Here is a 22,948-nt window from a genome sequence, read left to right as displayed (position 1 = left end):
AAATATCAGACTAAATTTTCACTTTTTTCACCCCTGTGACTTATTAAAATAAACAATATAGAAGTTCTTAGGGACTCTCGACCCTCGATAATATTGTAATATTTCATTCTGCGTTTAAATTTTTCAAAAATACTTATTAGTTTTCTCAGGATTCGAAAAAAAAATGAATGGATTTAAAATTTATTCGACCCAAATTTTGCACCTACGCTCTCTGAGTATTTCAGAAGCTTTTAAATGAGGTGTCATATGATGTACTTTCCTATCTAAAAAAATCAAAGTTATGCCTGTCACCTGAAGAGGTATCGCGTAAAGTTCGAAACATTGATGGTATAATATACTTTGATTATTTTAAAAATCGACCTTTTCGAGCATTTTGTTTATGTGCTAAAAATAAAAGAGTTAATAAGGGGAGGGGGTAACAATTATTCCAGCGCACTGTATAATGGAGTATCAGAAGCTGCAGGAGTAGGTTGGATCATATACAGAAGACTGGAAAACATATTTTGAAAAACATGGCCAGAGAGAATATTATAATTAGAAATGAATGATGAAGGATGTACATGTAGCAGTAACAAACGATTAAACTAGTATGTGCACCAAATGACGATGATAAAATTAAAGCAAAGATTATTTTATGGAGAGTTAACGTTAACAAAAGGAGCCTTAAGAAGGTAAATATACATATATTGCAATGGAATTCAACTGTAGGGTCGAAACGAAATCTACACTAGCCATATAGGACCATAATATGGTGACATGACCACAAATAACAATGGAAGGAGATTGCCAGAATTTTGCACTTTAAACAATGTAAAAATAACTAATACATTTTTTTAAAACAGAAAAATACATATTATGTTTACTAGAGAAGTCAAAAATTGAAATGAGAAATCCATAATTTACTATATACTGGTTAAAAGCAATGATAGATGAAAAATAATGAATGTAACAAAAGTACAAGAGGGCCCGAAATAGATAGCGATTTTACATGTTAGTAACTAATATACGAGAAGAAACATTAGATTAAGAAGCAAGAAGACCAGTTATATAAGAAAAACTCTAGAAATAGAATGCTATAAAAGATACTAAATTTATAAAAATATATGTTACAAGCTACAAAATGGCTTTATTGAAAACACATTATATGAATAAATTTATTAATAACACTAAAACTGAAGAGATATTTAAAAATTTAAATTTTTGTTAAAACACAACTGGTATCCATTGTATTCGTTCTATCATTTGTATAACACCAGGTTTCGTATTTACAAACAAAATCATCTTTCCAAGGATTGTTAGCTAGATTTACATAATTTGCTATAGACAAACTCTTCAATGTACCATCACTAAGTTCCTCCAATTCGTTTCCTTCCAAATCTATCATCTCCACCCACCTTAAATCGGTAAACGCAGCATCCCCAATCCTTTTGATGTTATTATTGTTCAAATATAATTGTTTAACATAAGGTACGTTCTTGAACAACATACTGCTTATAAAAGTAAAGTTGTTGAAGCTTAAATCTATACAGGAATGCTCATCTCGGTTGACATTGGCGAATGGTTCTGCAAAATAACTATACGGCACAATGTTCCAGTAATATTGCATTTGGTTGTAGCTTAAATCGATTGTTTTAACATTATTCGTTAAATAAAACAGATCTTTTGGTAAATACTTGATATTATTTGAACTTAAATCCAGAGCATGTAAGTTGCTCAGATTGTAAAATGCTCCTGATTGTAACAAGCTGATTCCATTCCCTTTTAGTGCTATTCTGTATACAGATAAGTTAGCGAAAACGTTTTCTGGAACTACCTTAATCCTGTTGAAATTGAGATTTATTATTCTTAAAGCAGTTACGTTGTAAAATGGACAATTTTCAAGATCTTGCAGGTTATTTCTGTGGATCCGAATTACTTTTAACCGAGGAAGATTCTGAAATGTACCGGTTTTCAATACAGGTATATCTTCATCTTCTATCTGGACTTCAGTGATGTTTTCTTCATCGTTGACTGTGTTTGCGTGAACGAGGGTCAACGGATTGTCTCCTCTGAATATTTTTATAGTAATTTCATTAAAGTAATCACAGTTTGTAATTGGAACACACAAACAAGCAATTAACAGCGTATTAAAAGTCATTTTTCGCTGATAAACAAATCGAAACTACTGGTTTCTTCGTTCAATGTAACGCAATCATATCAACATTGTATATGTTTATAAAATAGGGGTCAAAGTGAACAATTAACTTGATATGGGCGATTAGTATTTAAATATACATATAATATTATTTCTACATTTCTTTCTACCAACTTTCTCCATTCCAGTCTGTTTATATTTTTTCTCCTCCTTTTTAGTGTTTGCTTATTATACTTTGTTCTACACCATCTATTCTAACTTTTTCTTGTTTTGCTTTCGCATTTTAGTGATCTCTTTAGAACTATTTAAGCATTTTCTTAAAAGAAAGTCACCCTCCCAGGCAAGTAACTTGGTGGAATAAGGAGCTGTCTGATCTCAAAAGAGAAACAAGACGGCTCTTCAATAGGGCGAAGAAATCAGGTGATTGGGAAGCATATAAGGCTAAACTGAAAACCTATAATAAGAAAATCCAATCCGCTAAGGAAAGATCCTGGAGAGAATTCTGTGAAAACATTGAAAGTGTACCTGAAAGCGCCAGGGTTAACAGAATCCTCAAAAGAGATAACATTAACAAATCCAAGTCAATGAAATTGCCCAATGGGAAGTATACGGACACAGAGAAGGAGGCTGTAGAGCATCTTTTAAGTGTTCACTTTCCAGGGTCGACGCAATTGACTGCTAATAACAATCATCAAGCAAACAATAGCCCAACCAAAAGGGACTGGCTGACCTCTGACGAGATCTTTGGTTCTCACAAGGTCAGATGGGCTATTGAAACTTTTGAACCTTATAAAACTGCGGGACCGGATGGTATATTTCCTAAGCTTCTCCAGGAGGGTCTGGAAATAATCATGGGTCCCCTGATCACAATATTTAGAGCTAGCCATGCTCTGGGATACATTCCCAAAGCTTGGAGAAGGGCAAGGGTGGCGTTTATTCCCAAACCAGGAAAAACAGATTACACCTTAGCAAAATTCTACAGGCCTATATGTCTGACCTCATTCATGTTAAAAACCATGGAAAAAATCTTGAACGAACACATCAAGAAAAACAATTTAAATGAAAATCCACTGCACCAACGGCAATGGGCGTATCAGGCAGGGAAATCAAGTGAAGCCGCCCTGCACAATCTAGTGTCGGAACTCAAAAGGAGTCTGCATCAGAAAGAAGTCGCCCTTGCTGCATTTTTAGATATAGAAGGTGCATTTGATAATACCTCAATCGAGTCTATACAAAGCGCACTGGTGAGGAAGAAAATCAACAACACAACATGCAAGTGGATTATTCAGATGCTTCAGAGCAGAATAATATCCACAGATACGCATGAAGATACCATAAATCTGAGGGCAACTAAGGGATGCCCTCAAGGCGGTGTATTGTCACCGTCATTATGGAACATAGTTCTCGATGATCTGATTCATGGGCTAAGCGCCCAAGGAATCTGGGTCCAGGGTTTCGCAGATGATATCGTGATAGTAACTAGGGGAAAATTTCCCAGCACTGTTGCGTATCAGATGCGATATGCCCTTCACTACATAGAGAACTGGTGTCTGAAAGAGAACCTCTCCGTGAACCCTTCTAAAACTAAACTGGTAGCCTTTACAAATAAGAGGAAGCTTACTGGACTGAGTGAGCTGAAATTATTTGGAGAGGTACTGGATTCGAAACTCAATTGGAATACTCATATTACCAATATAACCAATAGGGCTAAGCGACTCTTCTGGAACTGCAGACGAGTTGTAGGTAAAACCTGGGGATTGAAACCAAAGGTGATATGTTGGTTGTACACATCAGTGATACGACCGACAGTTACTTATGGGTCAGTACTCTGGTGGAGAAAGACGGCTTTGCAATCTTATGTGACCACTCTCACCACCCTACAAAGACAAGCGCTTCTAAATATAACAGGAGCCTTGAATAGTACAGGAACGGCTTCATTAGAGGCTATCACAGGTATCCCTCCGCTGGAATTGTATATTTCGGCGGTAGCCTTTATGACCATCCTGAGGCTCAAAGCAAACAATACTTGGAGGCCAAATTATGTATTGAATAGCCACACAAACATTACTGGGACTATACTTGAGGAATACATCTTTATGATGAACTTAGATATGATGACACCAGAACTAATCTTCACTGAGAAGATTAACACAATTATACCATCTAGAGAACAAAAAGTCCCAAACATTAATGGAGACTTAATATGGTTCACTGATGGATCTAAAACTGCCCATGGTACTGGATCAGGAGTATTAGGGCAAACATGTAACTATAATAAATCTTACAGCCTAGGTCAACATACAACGGTGTTCCAGGCTGAAGTTTTTGCTTTGGTGGACTGCATTGATGAAATAATTGATGAGGACCCTAAAGCTAAGAGAATCAACATTTACACAGATAGCCAATCGGCTATTCTGGCTGTAAAGAACCCTCTCACCAAATCAAAACTGGTGAGAAACTGCAAAGATCTCCTCAATAACCTGGCAAAAGACAACAAAGTGTCTTTAATATGGGTGTCGGGTCATGAAGGGGTGCATGGGAACGAACGAGCAGATATGTTAGCGAAACAAGGCTCGAGAAAAACTTTTGAAGGCCCAGAACCTGTCTGTGGCATCACTAAAGATGCTATGAAAAACGAGGTTCAGAAATGGCTGATAAAAAATCATCAAAATAAATGGAGAACCACTCAAGGGCAAATCCAGACTAGAAAAATAATCAAGAATATTGATAAAAAACTCTCGAACAGTTTGATGAACCTCAATAAAAGAGAGATCAAAACGGTCACTGAAATGGTGACTGGACATTGTCGTTTAAGAAATCACCTATACAAACTAGGTAAGGTGAATGAACCATGGTGCAGAAAGTGCGAAATGGAAGAAGAAACTGCCATACACATACTATGCTATTGAAGTGTGCTAGGTGATGTAAGGCAGAAATTCACTGGTCAAATGAGGTTTGAACCAGAAGAGATCTTAAAACTACCAATAAGAAAACTGTTGGCCTTCGTTGAGGCCATAGGACTTATTAAAGTTTAAGGAGAAGAACAGGGTTTGGTACAAAGGTCTTAAGACCAAGTGCCAGAGACTAACGAGTCTCGCCTGAGTTAAGAAGAAGAAGAAGAAGAGAAGCATTTTCTTCTTTTGCTACTTCTTAGACGTCATGTGTCACTCAGCCATGTCAATACTCTCGTTTTTATAAAATACAAAATTAAGCAAGTGAAAGAAGATTGGTTACAAGAACAATGCGCAGAAATAGAAAAATACCAGAAAAGATAATAGGCTTTTTATATACAAGAAATGGACATGTTAACAGTATTTATTCATTTATATTTAATGAGAGTGACAACATTATATTAATCTAGAAACATAAAAACATTAGTAACTAAGGTAGACATTAGTAGCCTTAGATCTTAACTACTAAATATATAACAGTCCTCCGCCCCAATTCCCAACTACAAGACTAGAGGTGCTGGCAGCAGCTGATCTAAGTGACGTTTCCAAAGTAGACCATCATCTGTTCGTATTTCATAATGTAAGTAACCTATGCGTCTGATTACCTTTCCAAATACCCATCGTTGATCACTGCAGTACTTTCTAGCCTGAACTCTGTCTCCCAAGGCAAATTCCCTACCAGGTGTAGGCCTGTCTGATGGAAAGGAAGTTGTGTGTTTGCAAGGTTTTCTTAACATTGCATGAAGATCCGTTCAAATTTCTTGTCCGAACATAAGCTCATACGGGGTGAAACCGTTAACACCTGGTGTACGACGTAAACGTGTTCGTACTTTAAGTAGTTTATCAGTTAAGCTATTGCTCTCCCCCGCTAAGCTGCGCAGGGTCCTTTTTATAGTTTGTACAAATCGTTCTGCTTGACCGTTCGTTGCTGGGTGATATGGAGCAATAGTTCTATGGGTGATACCGCAATTGGATAAAAATTTGTTAAATTCTGCTGAAACAAATTGTCGGCCGTTGTCAGATACCAGCACATAGGGATTTCCGAACGTGGAAAATATTTGTCTTAGCGTTTGTATACACCACGAGCTAGTTGTTACCTTTGTAGATATAGTTTCCACCCATTTTGTATATGCATCTACCACAATGAATAGTTGAGAACCAGAAATTGGTCCAGCGAAGTCAATATGGATTCTTTGTCAGAGAACTGTGGGTTCTTCCCAGTGATGTAAATGTGTCTTTGGTGGTTCATTTTGTTCTAAACGGCATGATCTACATGATTTCACTTTTTCTTTAATATTTTTATCAATATTTTTCCAGTAGACATGACTGCGTGCTAGTTGTTTCATCTTTAATATACCAATATGTCCCGCGTGCAGTTCGTTAAAAATAAATTTACGAAATTTATGTGGTATTACTACCCTTGTTCCTCTTAAAATACAGTCATCTTGTAAAGTAAATTCATTGTCTTTGTATCCATATTGTTTCAGAGATTGACCTGTTCTTAGTGCTTTAATTATTTTCTGTAATTCGATATCATTTTCTGTCTCCTTAGCGATTATATCTGTGCTAATTTCTAATATCTGAATTTGTTGTATTTGGTATAAGCCATGTTGATCTACTTCATATGTATTTGTGTTCTCAACAGGAAACCGTGACAAAAAGTCTGCGTTAGCATTTTTTGTGCTTGTTCTGTACTGTATATCATAATCAAATCCAGATAAAAAATGAGCATAATGAAAAAGTCTCATTGTACTCAGTTCTGGTAGATTATGGTGGGGATGAAAGATTGATGTTAGCGGTTTGTGGTCAGTAATCAGAGTAAATTTTCGTCCATAGCAAAAATGAAAAAATTTTTTTAAACCCCAGTATATCGCAGTCGCTTCCTTATCAATTTGACTGTATTTCTTTTCGGCATTGGTTAAGTTTCTTGACGCAAAAGCTATCGGTCTTTCTGAGCCGTCTTCATGATTAGAGGTTTTCTCGGGTCGAAATGTGTTAATACGTTTTCACTTGCAATTTCCGTTCTAATTCTGTTAAAACTTTCTTCGCATTTCACAGTCCAGTTAAACTTGTTATCTTTCTTCAAGAGTTGATTTAGAGGATTTGATATAGACGCAAGATTAGCAATAAATTTGTTGTAGTAATTAGCCATACCCAGAAAAGTTCGCAATTCGTTTATATTAGAAGGCCGTTCCATACCTATTATAGCTTTAATTTTGTCTTTGTTCTTATGGAGCCCACCTTTATCAATTGTATGTCCTAAATAGTTTAGGTTCTTTTTAAAAAATTGGCATTTTTCTTTATTCACCCGTAGGTTATTTTCTTTTAACTTGGTAAGTACCTCTCTTAATCTTAGTAATAGCTGGTCTTCTGTTGATTCTTGAATTATTATATCATCAAAAAAACATTGTACGCCTTCTAAACCTTTAAGTAAATTATCCATGAACCTTTGCCATAAACTGGGAGCCACTTTTACACCAAACATCAGTCTGTTTACTTTGTATGTTCCCATATGAATGCTTAAAGTTTGTATTTGGGCGCTGTCTTCGTCCATCTCCATATTAAGGTAAGCTTGTTTAATATCTAATGTGCAAAATAATTTACCACCATTCATTTTGGCAAAAATATCTTCTATGATCGGTATCGGGTATTTTTCGTCTTTAATAACTCTATTTAAAGTTATTTTGTAATCGGCACATAGTCTTATACTCCCATTAGGTTTAACAATAGGTACAATGGGTGTACCCCAATTACTATGGTCGATTTTTGTTATAATACCTTCAGAACTTAGCCGTTCTATTTCTGCTTCTACTTTCGATTTTAGAGCGTATGGAATTCTTCTAGGCTTTATGAAAATTGGTTGTGTATTTTCCTGTAAGTTCAAACGAGCTTTGAAATTTGGTATTTTTCCTAGGTCTGACCTAGGTTGTTGCAAATACTGATATTGCAAATTCTTCAAGAAGTTGGTCTAATTTGGGTATTTCAACAGTTTGTAGTCTTCGTACATCTGCCAATTCAACATTTATTTCTTTCATCCAGTTACGTCCGCATAAAGATCAACGTCTTTAGCTATAATGTATAATTTGCTGAAGAAGGTTTGATTCTTGTAGTTACATTTAACATAAGCAACTCTAGTAGGTTTGATTACTTCTCCTGTGTAAGTTCTTAATATTAAGTCTGTTTTAAAAATTTTCTTTGGAATGTTCAATTGTTTGTACAATTTTAGTGATATAAGAGATAGTGTAGCCCCTGTATCAAATTCCATAGTAACTGGCCTATTTTCAATACTGATTGTAATTGTATATTTTTCAGATCGTTCATCCTTAACAAGGTTTATTTCGCCGATAGATTCTTCACTTGTATTACTGGTACAATCATTAATCTGGAGTGCATTGTTTCTTTTTAAACAAACGTTTGCTAGGTGTCCCTCTATCTGACATTTGTGGCAAGTTCTTTTAATGTCCCAACATTCGTTGGATCTATGATCTGGTTGTCCACATCTGAAACATTTTCCCCTTAAGTCTTTTAATGTTATATTTTCATGTTTTTCTTGTAAGTACATAATCTTTGAGGGTTTTTTACAGATGTCGATAATTTGTTTACCTTTTCAATTTCATTACGTATGTCTGCAGATATTTTATTGTTTTCTATTTTTCCCATTTCAATTGATGTAGCTATCTGAACTAATTTTGAGAATGTGTGTGTTTCTCTGTCTTGTAGAATTTTTATTCGAATTTCGCTGTCATGCAATCCTCTGATAAACTGTAACGATAAAAATCCATCTATTGTGGACTTACAACAATTCTGGCATTTGAATTCACAGTTAGAAGCAAGTTTCTTGAGTTCTGCAGCGTATGTTGCAACAGTTTCATTTTGTCGTTGTAAATGTGTAACAAATTTATGTTGTTGAGCCCACAAACTAGGTTTAGGATCAATAAAGTCATCAAGTAGTTTAATTAATTCTTCAAAGCTTTTATTTAGTGGATCCTCCGGATAACAAAGATTATGTAAAGTATCATAAAGTTGTGGAGAAATCGTAGATAATAGAAAATAAATTTTACTTTGCTCATCTGTGATGTTATTTAATAGAAAAAATACCGTCAATCTCCTTGTAAAGTTATTAATTGTTTTTGTTTCTTGTAATGGTTGAAAATTAACTTTTGGTAATTGTATCTTATCGTCTATGTTTTGAATTTTCGTACTACATAAAACATCTTGGTCGTTTGATCCATTTTTCTTTCGCAAAATTAGGAGTTTGGTCTTTATTACTGTATATTTTTCTTTAAATTCAAATCTTTCTTGTGTTTCTTGTTCTATATCTGCGTCTTCAGTTTCTTGTTCGATATCATATTGTATATTTTGAAATTTCTTTATGGTTTCGTCTAACGTATGTAATCTGGATTCAATTTCTTCATTTGTGATTTCTCGTTCATGTAAACAGTTTTCAGTTTTTGTCAGAGTGCCTCGTAAACAGGCTCGTACTTTTTTTAGCTTTTTAATGTCCATTCTACTAATCTCGTCGCCAATTTTATATACAAGAAATGGACATGTTAACAGTATTTATTCATTTATATTTAATGACAGTGACAACATTATATTAATCTAGAAACATAAAAACATTAGTAACTAAGGTAGACATTAGTAGCCTTAGATCTTAACTACTAAATATATAACAGGGCTTAATGTACACTAAAAAATTAAATATAGTGGAACCTCGATAAGTCGGATTAATCGGGACCGCGGCCGATCCGGGTTATCGAAAATCCGGGTTAGCTGTAGAATAATATAAAAATTAATAAAATACATATAAATAATAAACAAATACACATTATAATTGCAAAAACATGAAATACATACAGAGTGAGTTTTATGTATGGAAACATTCAATTATCTCGGACAGGGATTGCACGATTTTTATAGGTGTTGGTGGGCAAGGATTTTCTAATGCGACCGATATTATAGTGCTAATTACATGGTTGTCAGATTTACCGCTTATATGGAAATCTAATGAATTTTCTTATTTCAAATGGAATACCATGCACATTTTTTGCGTTTTGAAGTCCTTAAGAAATACTGATTATTTTTCATGTCATATTCCCTATACCTAAATGCCATAATTTCGGAGTTATTGCTACATTTATTTTAAGAGAAAATTTAAACAAATTATAAAAATTAATTTTTTTGGCCCTGGTAAACATTATTTTAGGTTTTTTTTGGATCATTTTAAAATAAAAAAAGATATTTTGTAATTTTTCTCTAAAATTAATCGTTTCCGAGTTATAAACAATTTAAAACTTAAAAAAATCGAATAATGACGATTTTAAAGGTTCAAAAACACAAATAAAAAACATTTTTTTTTAAACTGCGAAGTACCCAAATTCAAGTTCTAGCCTTATTTTATCAGTAAGCGATAAGCAATTTGAGCTTGTTTTATTTAAAAAAATTGTTTTTTTAGTTGATAATGCAGCTCGATCGTCCGTCCTCTCATATGCACTTCATTAACAAGTAAAAAGCAATGTTTTAGAATAAAACGAGACAAAAAATCTTAGGGCAATCTATTAGAAAAAGAGTTGAGGTTGAATTTGGGTACTTCGTAATTTCAAAAGTTATATTTTTTACTTGTGTTTTTAAACTCAAAAACGATTAATTTAAGACAAAAATTACAAAAAAATTTTGTTCCCAATGATCCAAAGAACGTAAAATAATGTCTATCCGAGCCAAAAAAATTGATTTTTATAATTTGTTTAACAATTTTTTTTTATAAATGTAGCAATAACTCCGAAATTATGGCATTTAGGAATAGGGAATATAACATGAAAAATAATCAGTATTTCTTAAGGACTTTAAAACGAAAAAACATACAGGGAATTTCATTTGAAATAAGAAAGTTAGTTAGATTTCCAGAAAAACGGAAGATCTGACAACAATTTAATTAGCACTATAACATCGACCACATTAGGAAACCCCTATACTATATCTTCAGATTGAATAAATAGAACATTTCGATAAATATATTTTGACAACTAATAAAATATGAACTGACATAACTATATATAACATTACATAACAACTACTATAAATAGAGGAGGATACTGTACCCTACCTGCCAAAATCTATAAACATCGTGGCATAAAGCCGCTTTCGAAATAATTTAGTGTTTCCATACGAAAAACTCACTCTGTATATGTTATAAATTAAATTGTATAATTTTTGTTACAATTGTAAAATACTAAAATAATATTATAACATGCTTTATTATTAAAAATAAATATTAATGTTTGTTTAAACGTTTAAACATTTATTATTTGTATTCAAACATACATTGGGCACATTTCTACTTTTACAGATTTTATATCGGAATTTTCAAAATTTTCATAAAAACTGTTGCCCCATGACTCTCAGAGGCGTTTATTCCGACATAGATTAAAGTATTTGGCGTCTATATTCAAGATAAAAGTCATAGATCATACATCAAATACGTTGTTTTACCTGTTTAAGCTTTATTTTTAATTCGGCCAATAACAGACTGTGTATTATTTAGATTATTATATATTATTATATTATTAGAATAAGTATTTCTTGTAAATTGTTATATATAATAAGAAAAAAGAAAAGAAAAAAAATATAAATAAAAAAAATAAAAAAAAAAAAAGAAAAAAATATAAAAAATATTAAAAAAAAAATATAAAAAAATATAAAAAAAATATATAATAAAAAAAATATAATAAAAAATATGTAAATAAAAATGAATGACGAACTTGGACAGTCTATAGTAAAAAGCTTTCGAATTAAGTAGAGGGCTAAAGAAGAATGTTGCAGTTTTTGCTATGGAACTCTGAGAACATCGTTTAGATAAAAAAAAATAAAAAAAATGTATAATATAAAAAATTATTAAAAAATAATAAATACAAAAATAATTATTTATTAGTAGAATTGTTTATTAGAGATTAATATTAGTATTAGTTTTAGGATAAGATACGAAAAAATGACTAATAAAATTAAAAATAGTAAAATTGGCGAATGGATTTAGTGTCCGCAGTCATATAAACCCAAATAAACAACAAACAAGAGTGTGATCAGATGAAACATCAGCGCCAGGACAAGATTTTTACAGATTTTCTTGCATTTATCTTCACCAACAGCTATTCCATCCATCGTCGAATGTTAGCCTCCCTTAGGTGTGTCCAATCATATCTGTTTGCTGTTTTTGCATCCATTCGTGGCCAGCCATTTGCTTGATGTCTTCAGTCCATCTTGTTTGAGATTTGCCTTTACTTCTCTTACTTGCCCTTGGTCTTCATTCAAGAATTAGCTTCGTCCAATGGTTGTCTACCATTCTTCCTTTGTGTCATGCCCAGTTCCATATTATTTACATGACAATCTTTTGGATCACATCTTTTACTTTTGATGGTCTTCTTATTTCTTCATTGGATTCACGATCACAAAGCTTAATGTTGAGCATTCTCCGTTCCATAGCTCTCTGAGTTACTTGAAGTTTGTGGACTATGTTGTTAAAAGCCCATGTTTTAGTCCCATATGTCAGAACTGGCAATACGTACTGATCGAAGGTTTTTGTCTTTAAAATATTTGGTAACTTTGATTTAAAATCTGTTTGTAATCGACCTGCATTTACATATTTGTTGATATAAGTACGTTTTTCCTCCATACTAAAAATTTTATATAGTTTATATTTAAATATCATTTTATCAATTAAGAGTAAAATATTTTTGTGATACAAAGTTATTACTCGGAAATAAAATTATAAAGCATTTTTCAAAAAAACAAGAATAAACAAATACATTTTTTTGGCAACGTATAAAAAATCATTTTTGAACACTACTAAAACCACAAAAACAATAGCAAGGAAAACTTAATAAAAGTATTTTTCTACAACCGTGTTAAAAATGCAATTTTTAGCACTCCATACGAGCGTTAAAAATGCTACTTTAAGGCACTAGTGCTTTAAAATATTTTTAAGGCACTGCAGTTCGTATGGACCGTATAGACAATTTTGATGTAATGTCAAAAAATATAAAAATGCAATGTCAGTCAACTTCAAGTAAAAGTTTTTGTAGATATTGTCCTGTAATTACGTTTGTAGAAAAAATATTGTATGATATGCGTGTTAAAAAGTACATTTTTAAGGCACTCATGTGAATTGCAGAACTCGCTATCGGTCATTCTGCAAACTTTCACATGCGTGCCTTAAACATGTACTTTTAACACTTATATCATAAATAACTATTTCCGCAAATCGCCAGGAAATTTTGACATTCCTGTCAAAATTTCTTGAAGAAAAAGTCAGGACTTCCTTACTGTAAGGAAATGTCATTTCATTACTGTAAGGAAATGATATTTCCGTACAGTTGTTAGTGTTCTACATAAATGATAGAAAACGTTTCCATAGTAACCCAAGTAATTTTATTAGGAATTTCAAAGCACCATTTATTTGGGAATAAAATTATCGCGTTTTTTTTTAAATCAATCAATATCTGTCGAATTTTAAACGATCTGCGGAAAAATAGTATGTTTACCTCGTAGGAAAAGCCACATTCCTGGACTCTGTGTTGCTAAGTCTCGGCTTGCGCCTCGACTTAGCAATCTTCACAGTCGTCCAGGAATGTTAAGCTTTTCCTACCCGGTAAACAATGTACTATTATGTGATAATATCTGTTCAATAATAAGAATTTTATTGTAGTACATTCTTTCACGGTTTTTGCTGTAAATTTTAAAGAACCGCTTGGATTGACATTAAATTTGGCGTACGCATAGCTAACATGTCAAAGAAAAAAAGTGATATGGTGCCGATGTGTGCTTTTGCCCTGGGGGTGAGTTTCATCCCATCTCGGAGGTGAAAAATATATGTCCAAAATAAGTCTCGAAATGGATAAACTGACTAATTTTAAGCAACTTTTGTTCTATAGAGTTTTTTCACCAAATCAATACTTTTCGAGTTATTTGCAAGTGAATATGTTCATTTTTGAACAAAATAACCACGTTTTTAGACGGTTTTTCGCCAATAACTCAAAACGTAAGCATTTTGTCGTAAGAATATTCTTAGCAAAACTATAGCCTATAAAAAAGTGAAAAAAAACGGTGTATATATTAGGTCCCTATACCTAGTAAAAGCAGAATTATAGCTAATGAAAAATAGGTTCATATTCGAAAAATTCCAAATAGAATAATTCAATATGAAATATCCAAATAATGAAGCATTCTTGGAGAAAACCATTTTAACTTTTTTAAAGTGTTTAAAGCTTTATTTCTGTTTTTATAAAAAAAATTCAAACATCAAATGTGAGCAAGTTACGCTCAAAATTAAGTTGGTCCCTTTTGTTTTGGCAAAAAAAATCAGGAAGATCACTCCCCAATTAGCAACTTAAATGAAATTTCAAAAAAATACCCACGTTTTTAGACGGTTTTTCGGAAATAACTCAAAAAGTAAGTATTTTGTCAAAAATGTTTTTGATAAAAATATAACTTTTAAAAAAGTAAAAAAAATGGTGCATATATGAAGTCTGTAGACCAAGTAGAAGCAAAGTTGTAGCTAATGAAAAGTAGATTCTTATTCGTCAAACTCCAAATCGAATATTTTATCGAGAAATAACCAAAAAACGGAACACTTTTTGGGGAACACTCCTTACAATTTTTTTAATGTGTTTAAAAAAGGTTTATTTTTGTTTAAAAAAAACTTGTAAAATTAAAAGTAAGTGAGTTACCCTCAAAATATTGTTGGTCCCTTTTATTTTTTCGTAAAAAGAATTGCGAAAAGCACCCCCTACTTAGGATCCCAAATAAAATTAATCGTTATCGCTTCACAAGTTACTTTATTTATGTTGTTTTTATATGTATGATATGTAAGTTTCATCGATTCAAAGTGCTTATTTTTGAAAAAATTTGGTTTTAAAGTAAAATTTTTAAAAATTTTAATTTCGAAAAAAATGATTTTTTTCAAAATAACTTAAAAATTGTTAGAGATACCAAAAATTTTATTCCATAAAAAAAATCGGTTTTGCTTTTCTGAATATTTTGTATTTTTTTGTTTTTCTTTAAGACAAAAATTGGTTAAGATTCGGTGTTTCTAAATTTCCATACACTCGTGATAAGTGAGTCGTTTCAAGCCCTTTTAACTACAGCTTTTTCAAAAATAAACACTTTGAATCGATGAAACTTACAGATCATATGACCAATACATACGCGAGTAAAAAATTGGTGAAGTGGTAACAATTAGGTTCATTTTATATGCTAATTAGGGGGTGATCTTCCCGATTTCTTACCAAAAAAAGGGACCAACTTTATTTTGAGCGTAACTTGTTTACTTTTGATGCTAAAAAACTTCTTTAAAAAACAAAAATAAGCATTTTTTAAACACGTTAAAAAAGTTAAAATTAGTTCTCTCCAAATAAGTGCTTCGTTTTTTGGTTATGGCACGGTAAAATATTCGACTTGGAATTTGAGGAATATGAACCTAATTTTCATTAGCTAAATCTCTGCTTCTAGTAGGTATAGTGACCTAATATATACACCATGTTTTTCACTTTTTTACGTGCTATATTTTTGGTAAGAATTTTTTTTTCGACCAAATACTTACTTTTTGAGTTATTTGCGAAAAAACCGTCTGAAAACGTAGAAAAATTTTGTAGAAAAATTAACATATTCACTCGCAAATAACTCGAAAACTATTAACTTGGTGAAAAAACTTTATAGAACAAAAGTTGCTTAGAATTAGTAATTTTATCTATTTCCGGACTTATTTCGAACATATATTTTTCACCCCCAAAAGGGGGTGAAACTCACCCCTAGGGCAAAATCACGCATCGGCACAATATCACTTTTTTTTGACTTATTAGCTATATTTATGCCAAATTTCATGTCAATCCAATTGGTTCTTTAAAATTTAGAGGTTTTGCAATATTTACCTTTAAAGAACGTACGTTTATTTTTTAATTTTTTTCACAGTTAATGTACATACAAAAACCGATTACTTAGTTGTAGGAAAAAACCAGAAAGCCTACAATTTAAAATGGGAACTATAAAATTAATTGAAATCTTTAAATACTAGGGAATTCGCAACACCAAAAGAAGGAAGTAACGAAGAAATACATTCTAGGATTGGCCAAGCAAGTCACTAGACAGCTACATGGAATATACAGCTTACACATATTGTGGAATAATAAAATAGCAAAAGCACATAAAAGAAGAATGTATCAAACAATAATAGAACATATTGGCTTGTACGGCGCCGAACTCTGGGAAATAAACAAAAGAAACAAGTCAAAAATTAAGGCCATGAAAATGAACTATTGGAGACGATGTTGCCGGCTCACTAGACTTGATAGGGTGAGAAACGAAGATATTAGGAGAAAAATAGAAATTGACCTATACATAATAGACACGATTGAAGCCAAAAAAACTGAACTGGTATGGACACCTGCAAATAATGCCTGAAAGTAGATTTTACGATACTATAATATGGACTTAAAGCTATCCGCTGGGAGCGTGATTATAGGTGAAGTGGTATATGCTGACAGCCGAAGTGTGATGTCACGACTATCATAATATTGTTATTATTTATCACTTTGTAAAAAAAATGTTGAAAAGCCAGGATTTGCCCAGTCTCAAGCCTTTTTAATTCCTATAAAGTTGAAATTTTGCTTCCTCTGCTGCTTTTTCTGCTTAAGTAAAGTGTTTTTAGGATACCATCATAGTTCTCTCTTCAATTGCTATTAAATTTAGTTTTTTAGTGATATTCACCAAGCAAAGGTTAGGTACTTTTGTGAATCATTGTATTTTGTATGATCAAAATGGTAATGTACTTTACCCTGGATTGTAAACACTATGGTGAAAGAGGGATATGATTCTTTGTGTTTCCAAAGGATCTAGTTGAACAGAAAAGGTGGATTTCATTACTAAGGTAAGAGAATATAGCGAAGAAAAAGAACTGAATTTATCGTCCGTGGGGGAGGGCTTCCAAATTATACCACCATGAGAAGCACTGTCGATGCCAACCCTATAGACTAAAGCGATAGTACATAAATATGCTAGAGTCATTTGAAATTTGGTGTTACAGAAGGATGCTTAGAATAGCATGGAAACAGAAGAGAATAAACATGTAAATATTACGAGAAATGGACAAAGAATACAAAATAATAAACACAATAAAAATAAGAGTAATAAACACAATAAAAATAAGTTACAATATCTGGGACACGTAATAAGGAGAAAGCGATATGAAATGCTAAGATTGATAATACAGGGAAAGATAAGAAGAGGAAGTAGTATAGGAAGAAGTTGAGTGTCATTGTTGAAAAATTTAAGCAGACTGGTTTAAATGCCGTTCAATAGAACTCTTCAGAGCCGTGGTGTGTATGTATGTATAGCATTAACAAGCCTTTTATGCTCATGTCTGGATGAATAATTTCCATCGTTTTCTGTTCATAGCTGTCTGCTTCTAATCTCCGATTCCAAACTCACTGACCTCTTCTATTACTGCATCTTTCCTTTTCTTTCTTGGTCTTCCTATCTGTTTTTGCCATCAGGTGTTATCCAACCAATATTCTTCGGCCAAAAATTAAGAAAACTAAAACTGTTTCAACGGAAAGTAATTGTAACTCTGTGTCATTGCTACTAGAACCCGCAAAATCGTTTATTGAAAATCATTTTCCATCTTTTGTTCTTGAACACAACCAACTGGACATTTTTCTAACTAACATTACCGGCTCTGTTAATCCCTTAAGTATCATTTAAGAATACACAAAAAAAAAGTCTAATTGATATGTTCAAAAAAGTATATCACCACTTAAAAGACAGAAGTATAAAGCGCAAATTAACGTCTATTAAGAAGAAAATTCATGCTTACCTTGGTAAAGAAATTTCTGGCTCTGACAGTGACACTTCTCAACTAAGTCAAAAATAATATTCACATCATTACTTCAATGGAATATTGATGGATTTTTCCATCACCTCGCTTTTCTCCCAATGAGCAATGAGCGGTCCCTTAAAATTTGACCTTCCCACTTATTCCACCATTTACTCAACAGAACGTTTTGCTACGTTCAAAGCCCTACAATATATTAACAGTAAAACATCTCCTACAGTGTCATTCTTTCCGATTTTCTCTCCGTAACTAAAGCTAAGCAAAATCTCTACCCGAAACATCCCATAGAGAAAATGATAAAATGGAATTTTAGAAAGCTTAAGAAAATATCAGAACAGTAAATTTATTGTGGATACCTTCGCACATTGGTATCGAAGGCAATGAATTGGCAGATGTAAGTGCTCGCGATGGTATTGGTACTGACGAATCGGAGGTCGAACATTGGAGTGTGGCAAGTGATTGAAAAGCCTTTTTCAAAAATAAAGTGTTAAGTGCGTGAACCGGGAGTGGCAAAATTCTGTTTCGAAACTAAAACTGATTAAAAGTGACATTTCTCCGTGGCAACCAACAGCAACAAGCAGAAAATCCCAAATAATCTTAACCCGGGAGCATTCGCGCTCACTTCTGTAACGTAAGTAGTCGCGCTTAGAGAAAAAATCTCACAATATAGATTTAAATACGAATTTAAATCAAATTTCTATTTTATAATATTTTTAGTTACTTGTTATGTTAAAAATATTTATTTCTAACAATTTTAAAGCTAATTAGTTCTTACCAAAGCCATAAATTTCATAAAAAAAAATACAAAAATTAAAAACAAATTTCTGAGCATTACTATGATCTTTCTCTAGGCACTTAAAGGGTGAAATGTTGAAAAATTTTTCATCAAGTTATCACGGAAAAGGACAAAATGTGAGATTTTTTCTCACAGCGCGACTGCTCCCGGGTTAAGAAGTCTGAGACTGGGCCACAGTAGGTATACACACGCACACCTATTCACAAACAACGAAGCTCCAAAGTGTTCCGTTTGTAATGTAGCAGACAGTATAGATTATAGATCATTACTTAATTGGTTTTCCTAAAAGACATCTATATGACATCCGAACAGCTTGCAAACGTTACTGGGAAGGAACTTGGATTACAGAAAACTAATAGGGTGTTTATCTTGTATCAATATGTTGTATACAATTTAATGATGTAGGTACTATAGTCCAACCCAGCTTGACTTTACAGTATAGGGAACATAGGCAATGCAGTTCTTATGAGAGTATTTAGCGCGGTGATGCCGATTTAATCAAAAATAATTTGTGATTGAACATTAGAGAGATTTAATAAAAAATTGGTTTAGAAAGGCAATCTACAATTTTAGGATTCATATGCGTGATAACTATAGTATATCAAATAAACTTACTTAAACGCATACGAATCCTAAATTGTAGATTGTCTTTCTAAAACGGTTTTAATTTAATCTCTCTAATGTTCGTTTACAAATTCTTTTTGATAAAATCGGCATCACCGCGCTAAAAACTCTCATAAGGACTGCATTGCCTATGTTCCCTATACTGTATACTCAAGGTGGGACAGACTATAAATATTACTGATATTTGTATATATATGTTATAGTCAAAGCCCGAATTTCAGGCACTCCTAGTTTTGACTAGGCAATCCTCAGGTCTGACTGACGGTCTTAGTCAAAGCCCGAAATAAAATTACAGTTTCGGCCTTTGACTAGTCAAACCTAGGAGAGACTAAGTTGGTCAGGCAAAGGTCGAAATTTAATTTTATGAAATCGGGGTTTGACTAGTCAACCCCCGATCAGCTATTAAAATGTCGTAATTTGTTAGATTAGGTTTAATACAACTTCATTTCTAATTTTAATGTTTATTATTTTAATATTGTCGTAATTTAAATAAAAAAAATTAGTGTTTATTCTCACATGTTGAGGCATTATAGCATTTAGAGTTGTACAATACGTTAGACCCTTTACACTTACATAATTTTGAAGAGCATTTCTTATTGCAGTAGCATTTTATAAAGCCTTTTCCTCCAAATGTAGAACCTTTTGTACAAATTTCTCTTTATAGAGACAGCTTAACATTAGGAACATCTTTGAAATTAAGAAAATTCCCTTTGCATTCTCTTATTTGATTTCTTGAAAAATGTAATTTGGATTGACTAAGTATATGAATTTTATTTTAGCACAAACAGATGGAATTGGAATGTCATCGTCAACTGTAAAAGAAGCTATTGCAATCCGAGGAAAAACTAAGGATCACCATAATACTAAGCAAGCCCCTGGACCGGGAGAGGAAAAAAATTGTCAAACAAGTGCATAATTGGTAATTAGGTGGTACATGTTGTGTGCGCTGACAGCACACTTGGTGCATGCTATGAAGGTTTTGACAGAAAAGGTACATGCATGCGTTGTGCACAGACAGAAGAGATTAAAATAAATAAAAGAAAGATGATTAAAGGTCTCCATGCCCAGTATAATGCTATGAAACAATTAAGTGAAAAAAAATTTCCTTTATTTTCGATCGGAAAAACTGTAACAATACCTCTCCCCATCTTTGATAGGGTCAAAGACGATGCTCGAAATATTTTGGATATAATATAAAATAAAACAATTGATAGGAACAATAAACACAATTTTTCAAGAAATCAAATAAGAGAATGCAAAGAGAATTTTCTTAATTTCGAAGATGTTCCAGACGTTAAGCTGTCTCAAAGAGAAATTAGTACAAAAAATTATAAATTTGCAGGACAAGGCTTTATAAAATGCTACTGCAATAAGAAATGCTCTTCAAATTTATGTAAGTGTAAAAGGTCTAACGTATTGTGCAACTCTAAATGCCATAATGCCTTAACATGTGGAAATAAACACTATTTTTTTTATTTTAATTGCGACAATATAAAAATAATAAACATTAAAATTAAAAACGAACGTTTTATTAAACCTAATCTAACAAATTACGACATTTTAATAGCTGATAGGGGTTTGACTAGTCAAACCCCGATTTCATAAAATTAAATTTCGACCTTTGCCTGATCAACTTAGTCTCTCCTAGGTTTGACTAGTCAAAAGCCGAAACTGTAATTTATTTCGGGCTTTGACTAAGTCCGTCAGTCAGACCTGAGGATTGCCTAGTCAAACCTAGGAGTGCCTGAAATTCGGGCCTTGACTATAACATATAGACTAAGAGCCGTATAGGAAAAATTTGCTTATCATTTTAGGCACCATGAGATTCTATAACTTAAATAGTAGAACCTAAAAGAAAACGTATGAACACTACGCCGTCACTTTTCCGTGGCACATGCGTCGACAGTGGCGCATCAAACTTTTCACTTTTGGACCGGATAAATAAATTATTTTTAAATTGACGGCATTAAGACGCAAGGAAGATATTAAAAACATAAGACATAAAAACTATATGCCGTACAAAAATATTGGTTCTGGAACATAAAAAAAATTTCATTTTCCGCATATTTTCATTGATAAAAAAATTATATAAAACTGTACGGCATGCATAATATTAAGTAAATATATATATATATATATATATATATATATATATATATATATATATATATATTATATATATATATATATATATATATATATATATATATATATATATATATAAATTATATATATATATATATATATATATATATATATATATATATATATATATATATATATATATATATATATATATATATATGTTAGATCACTAATCACGTATTTGACTTTTTAAAAAAGAACTTTATTTGTTACACATTAAATATTCAAACAATAGTAAAAAATAAATTAATTTAAAATGACTACAATAACTGGACTGGTCGAAGTTGCAGCTAAGAGTGGTCCCGGCATCTGAAAATGGTAATTTATAGGTTTGGTATAAAGTGCTAAATCGCTGTTCCCATGAATGTTGGCCAACGGTTCGTACAAAGTTCCTCTGCTGCTTGCTCAGCGGTTTCTGTGGGAATGGTATGATGAAATATGAAGTCGGCGAACTTAAGCTAGTTCAAGGTTAATATTTTCTCATATAACAACTCCCCTTATTAGTGAAAAGTCAATGCCATTGCTTTGACTTTTACAGAGAAATTGGTGTTTCTGCTTCTTCTTCGCTTTCTTGTTGGACATTGGGTCTTCTTCTGAAGGAGGTTAAGCTTTGAAGTTTCTGTCTAAGGGAATTCCTGCGTGGTGCTGAAGTTGGTGGCTGATCCTGGGACAAGGAGATTGCAATTTTTGGGAATATTTTGGTTCGATATTTACAGCAAAGGTATAAGATAACTAGGATGATAATCAGGGATAAGGTAGATATGGTGAATAAGGGTAAATGTTCCTCGATGAATGATTGGCTCATGATATGGTCCAGTTCTTCTGAATATTGGTCCAATTTGTGTTGTGCAATGTTTAAGTCATCTACGTTGATCTTACTGAGTTTTAGTGGTTTTAATTTTGATAGGTGACTCTTTGTCTCAAAATGGTCACAGCATCTGTAGGGTACGTTAACTGGGTGACTTCTATACGTAATATTTGTATATTTCTCGATGTGGTCTTTGGCATGAATTCTGGTACTGCCAATGAATGCAATACATTCGGGAATTAATCTTAAGATTGAATTTGTTTTGATTATTCGTGTAGTGACATCTTTTCTTGCACATTTGATTGTTACTGGTAATGGATCGGAAATGGCTAGCAACCACAAATTTCGGTCAATTTCTTGAACGTTGTAACCTCATGCCAAGAGCATGGATATCTGGCAAGTTTTTGGCAAGTTGCTGAGAGGTTTCAAAAGCTGGGCTTCGCATATAGCATCGGTGTCTATGGGGTACGGAAGAATGTCTGTACACATTCTTTGGTTTTGACTGATTTGATTGCATTTTTCGGTGTCCATGGGTAAGACATATGAAATTGAATCATCATCTCGCGCTATGTATTTATGAACAGTTGAAAGTATATGATGAAAACCAGTTTGA

General features: G+C 32.6%; 1 protein-coding gene across 1 annotated transcript; it reads right to left on the bottom strand.

Moving 5' to 3' along the window:
- Positions 1–1,192: 1,192 nt before the first annotated feature.
- Positions 1,193–2,137, bottom strand: LOC126890104 (leucine-rich repeat-containing protein 15-like). The gene has a single exon (XM_050658952.1). It carries the CDS (start codon positions 2,135–2,137, stop codon positions 1,193–1,195), a length of 945 nt encoding a protein of 314 aa, XP_050514909.1.
- Between the last annotated feature and the right edge of the window lie 20,811 nt (positions 2,138–22,948).

Source organism: Diabrotica virgifera, chromosome 8 (assembly GCF_917563875.1).
Source record: "Diabrotica virgifera virgifera chromosome 8, PGI_DIABVI_V3a".
Lineage (NCBI taxonomy): Eukaryota > Metazoa > Arthropoda > Insecta > Coleoptera > Chrysomelidae > Diabrotica > Diabrotica virgifera.
This window is presented reverse-complemented; position numbering and strand designations above follow the sequence as displayed.

What these genes read in the sequence shown, in the direction of transcription:
- LOC126890104 (XM_050658952.1), bottom strand. Translation starts at nt 2,137, where the DNA reads ATGACTTTTAATACGCTGTTAATTGCTTGTTTGTGTGTTCCAATTACA.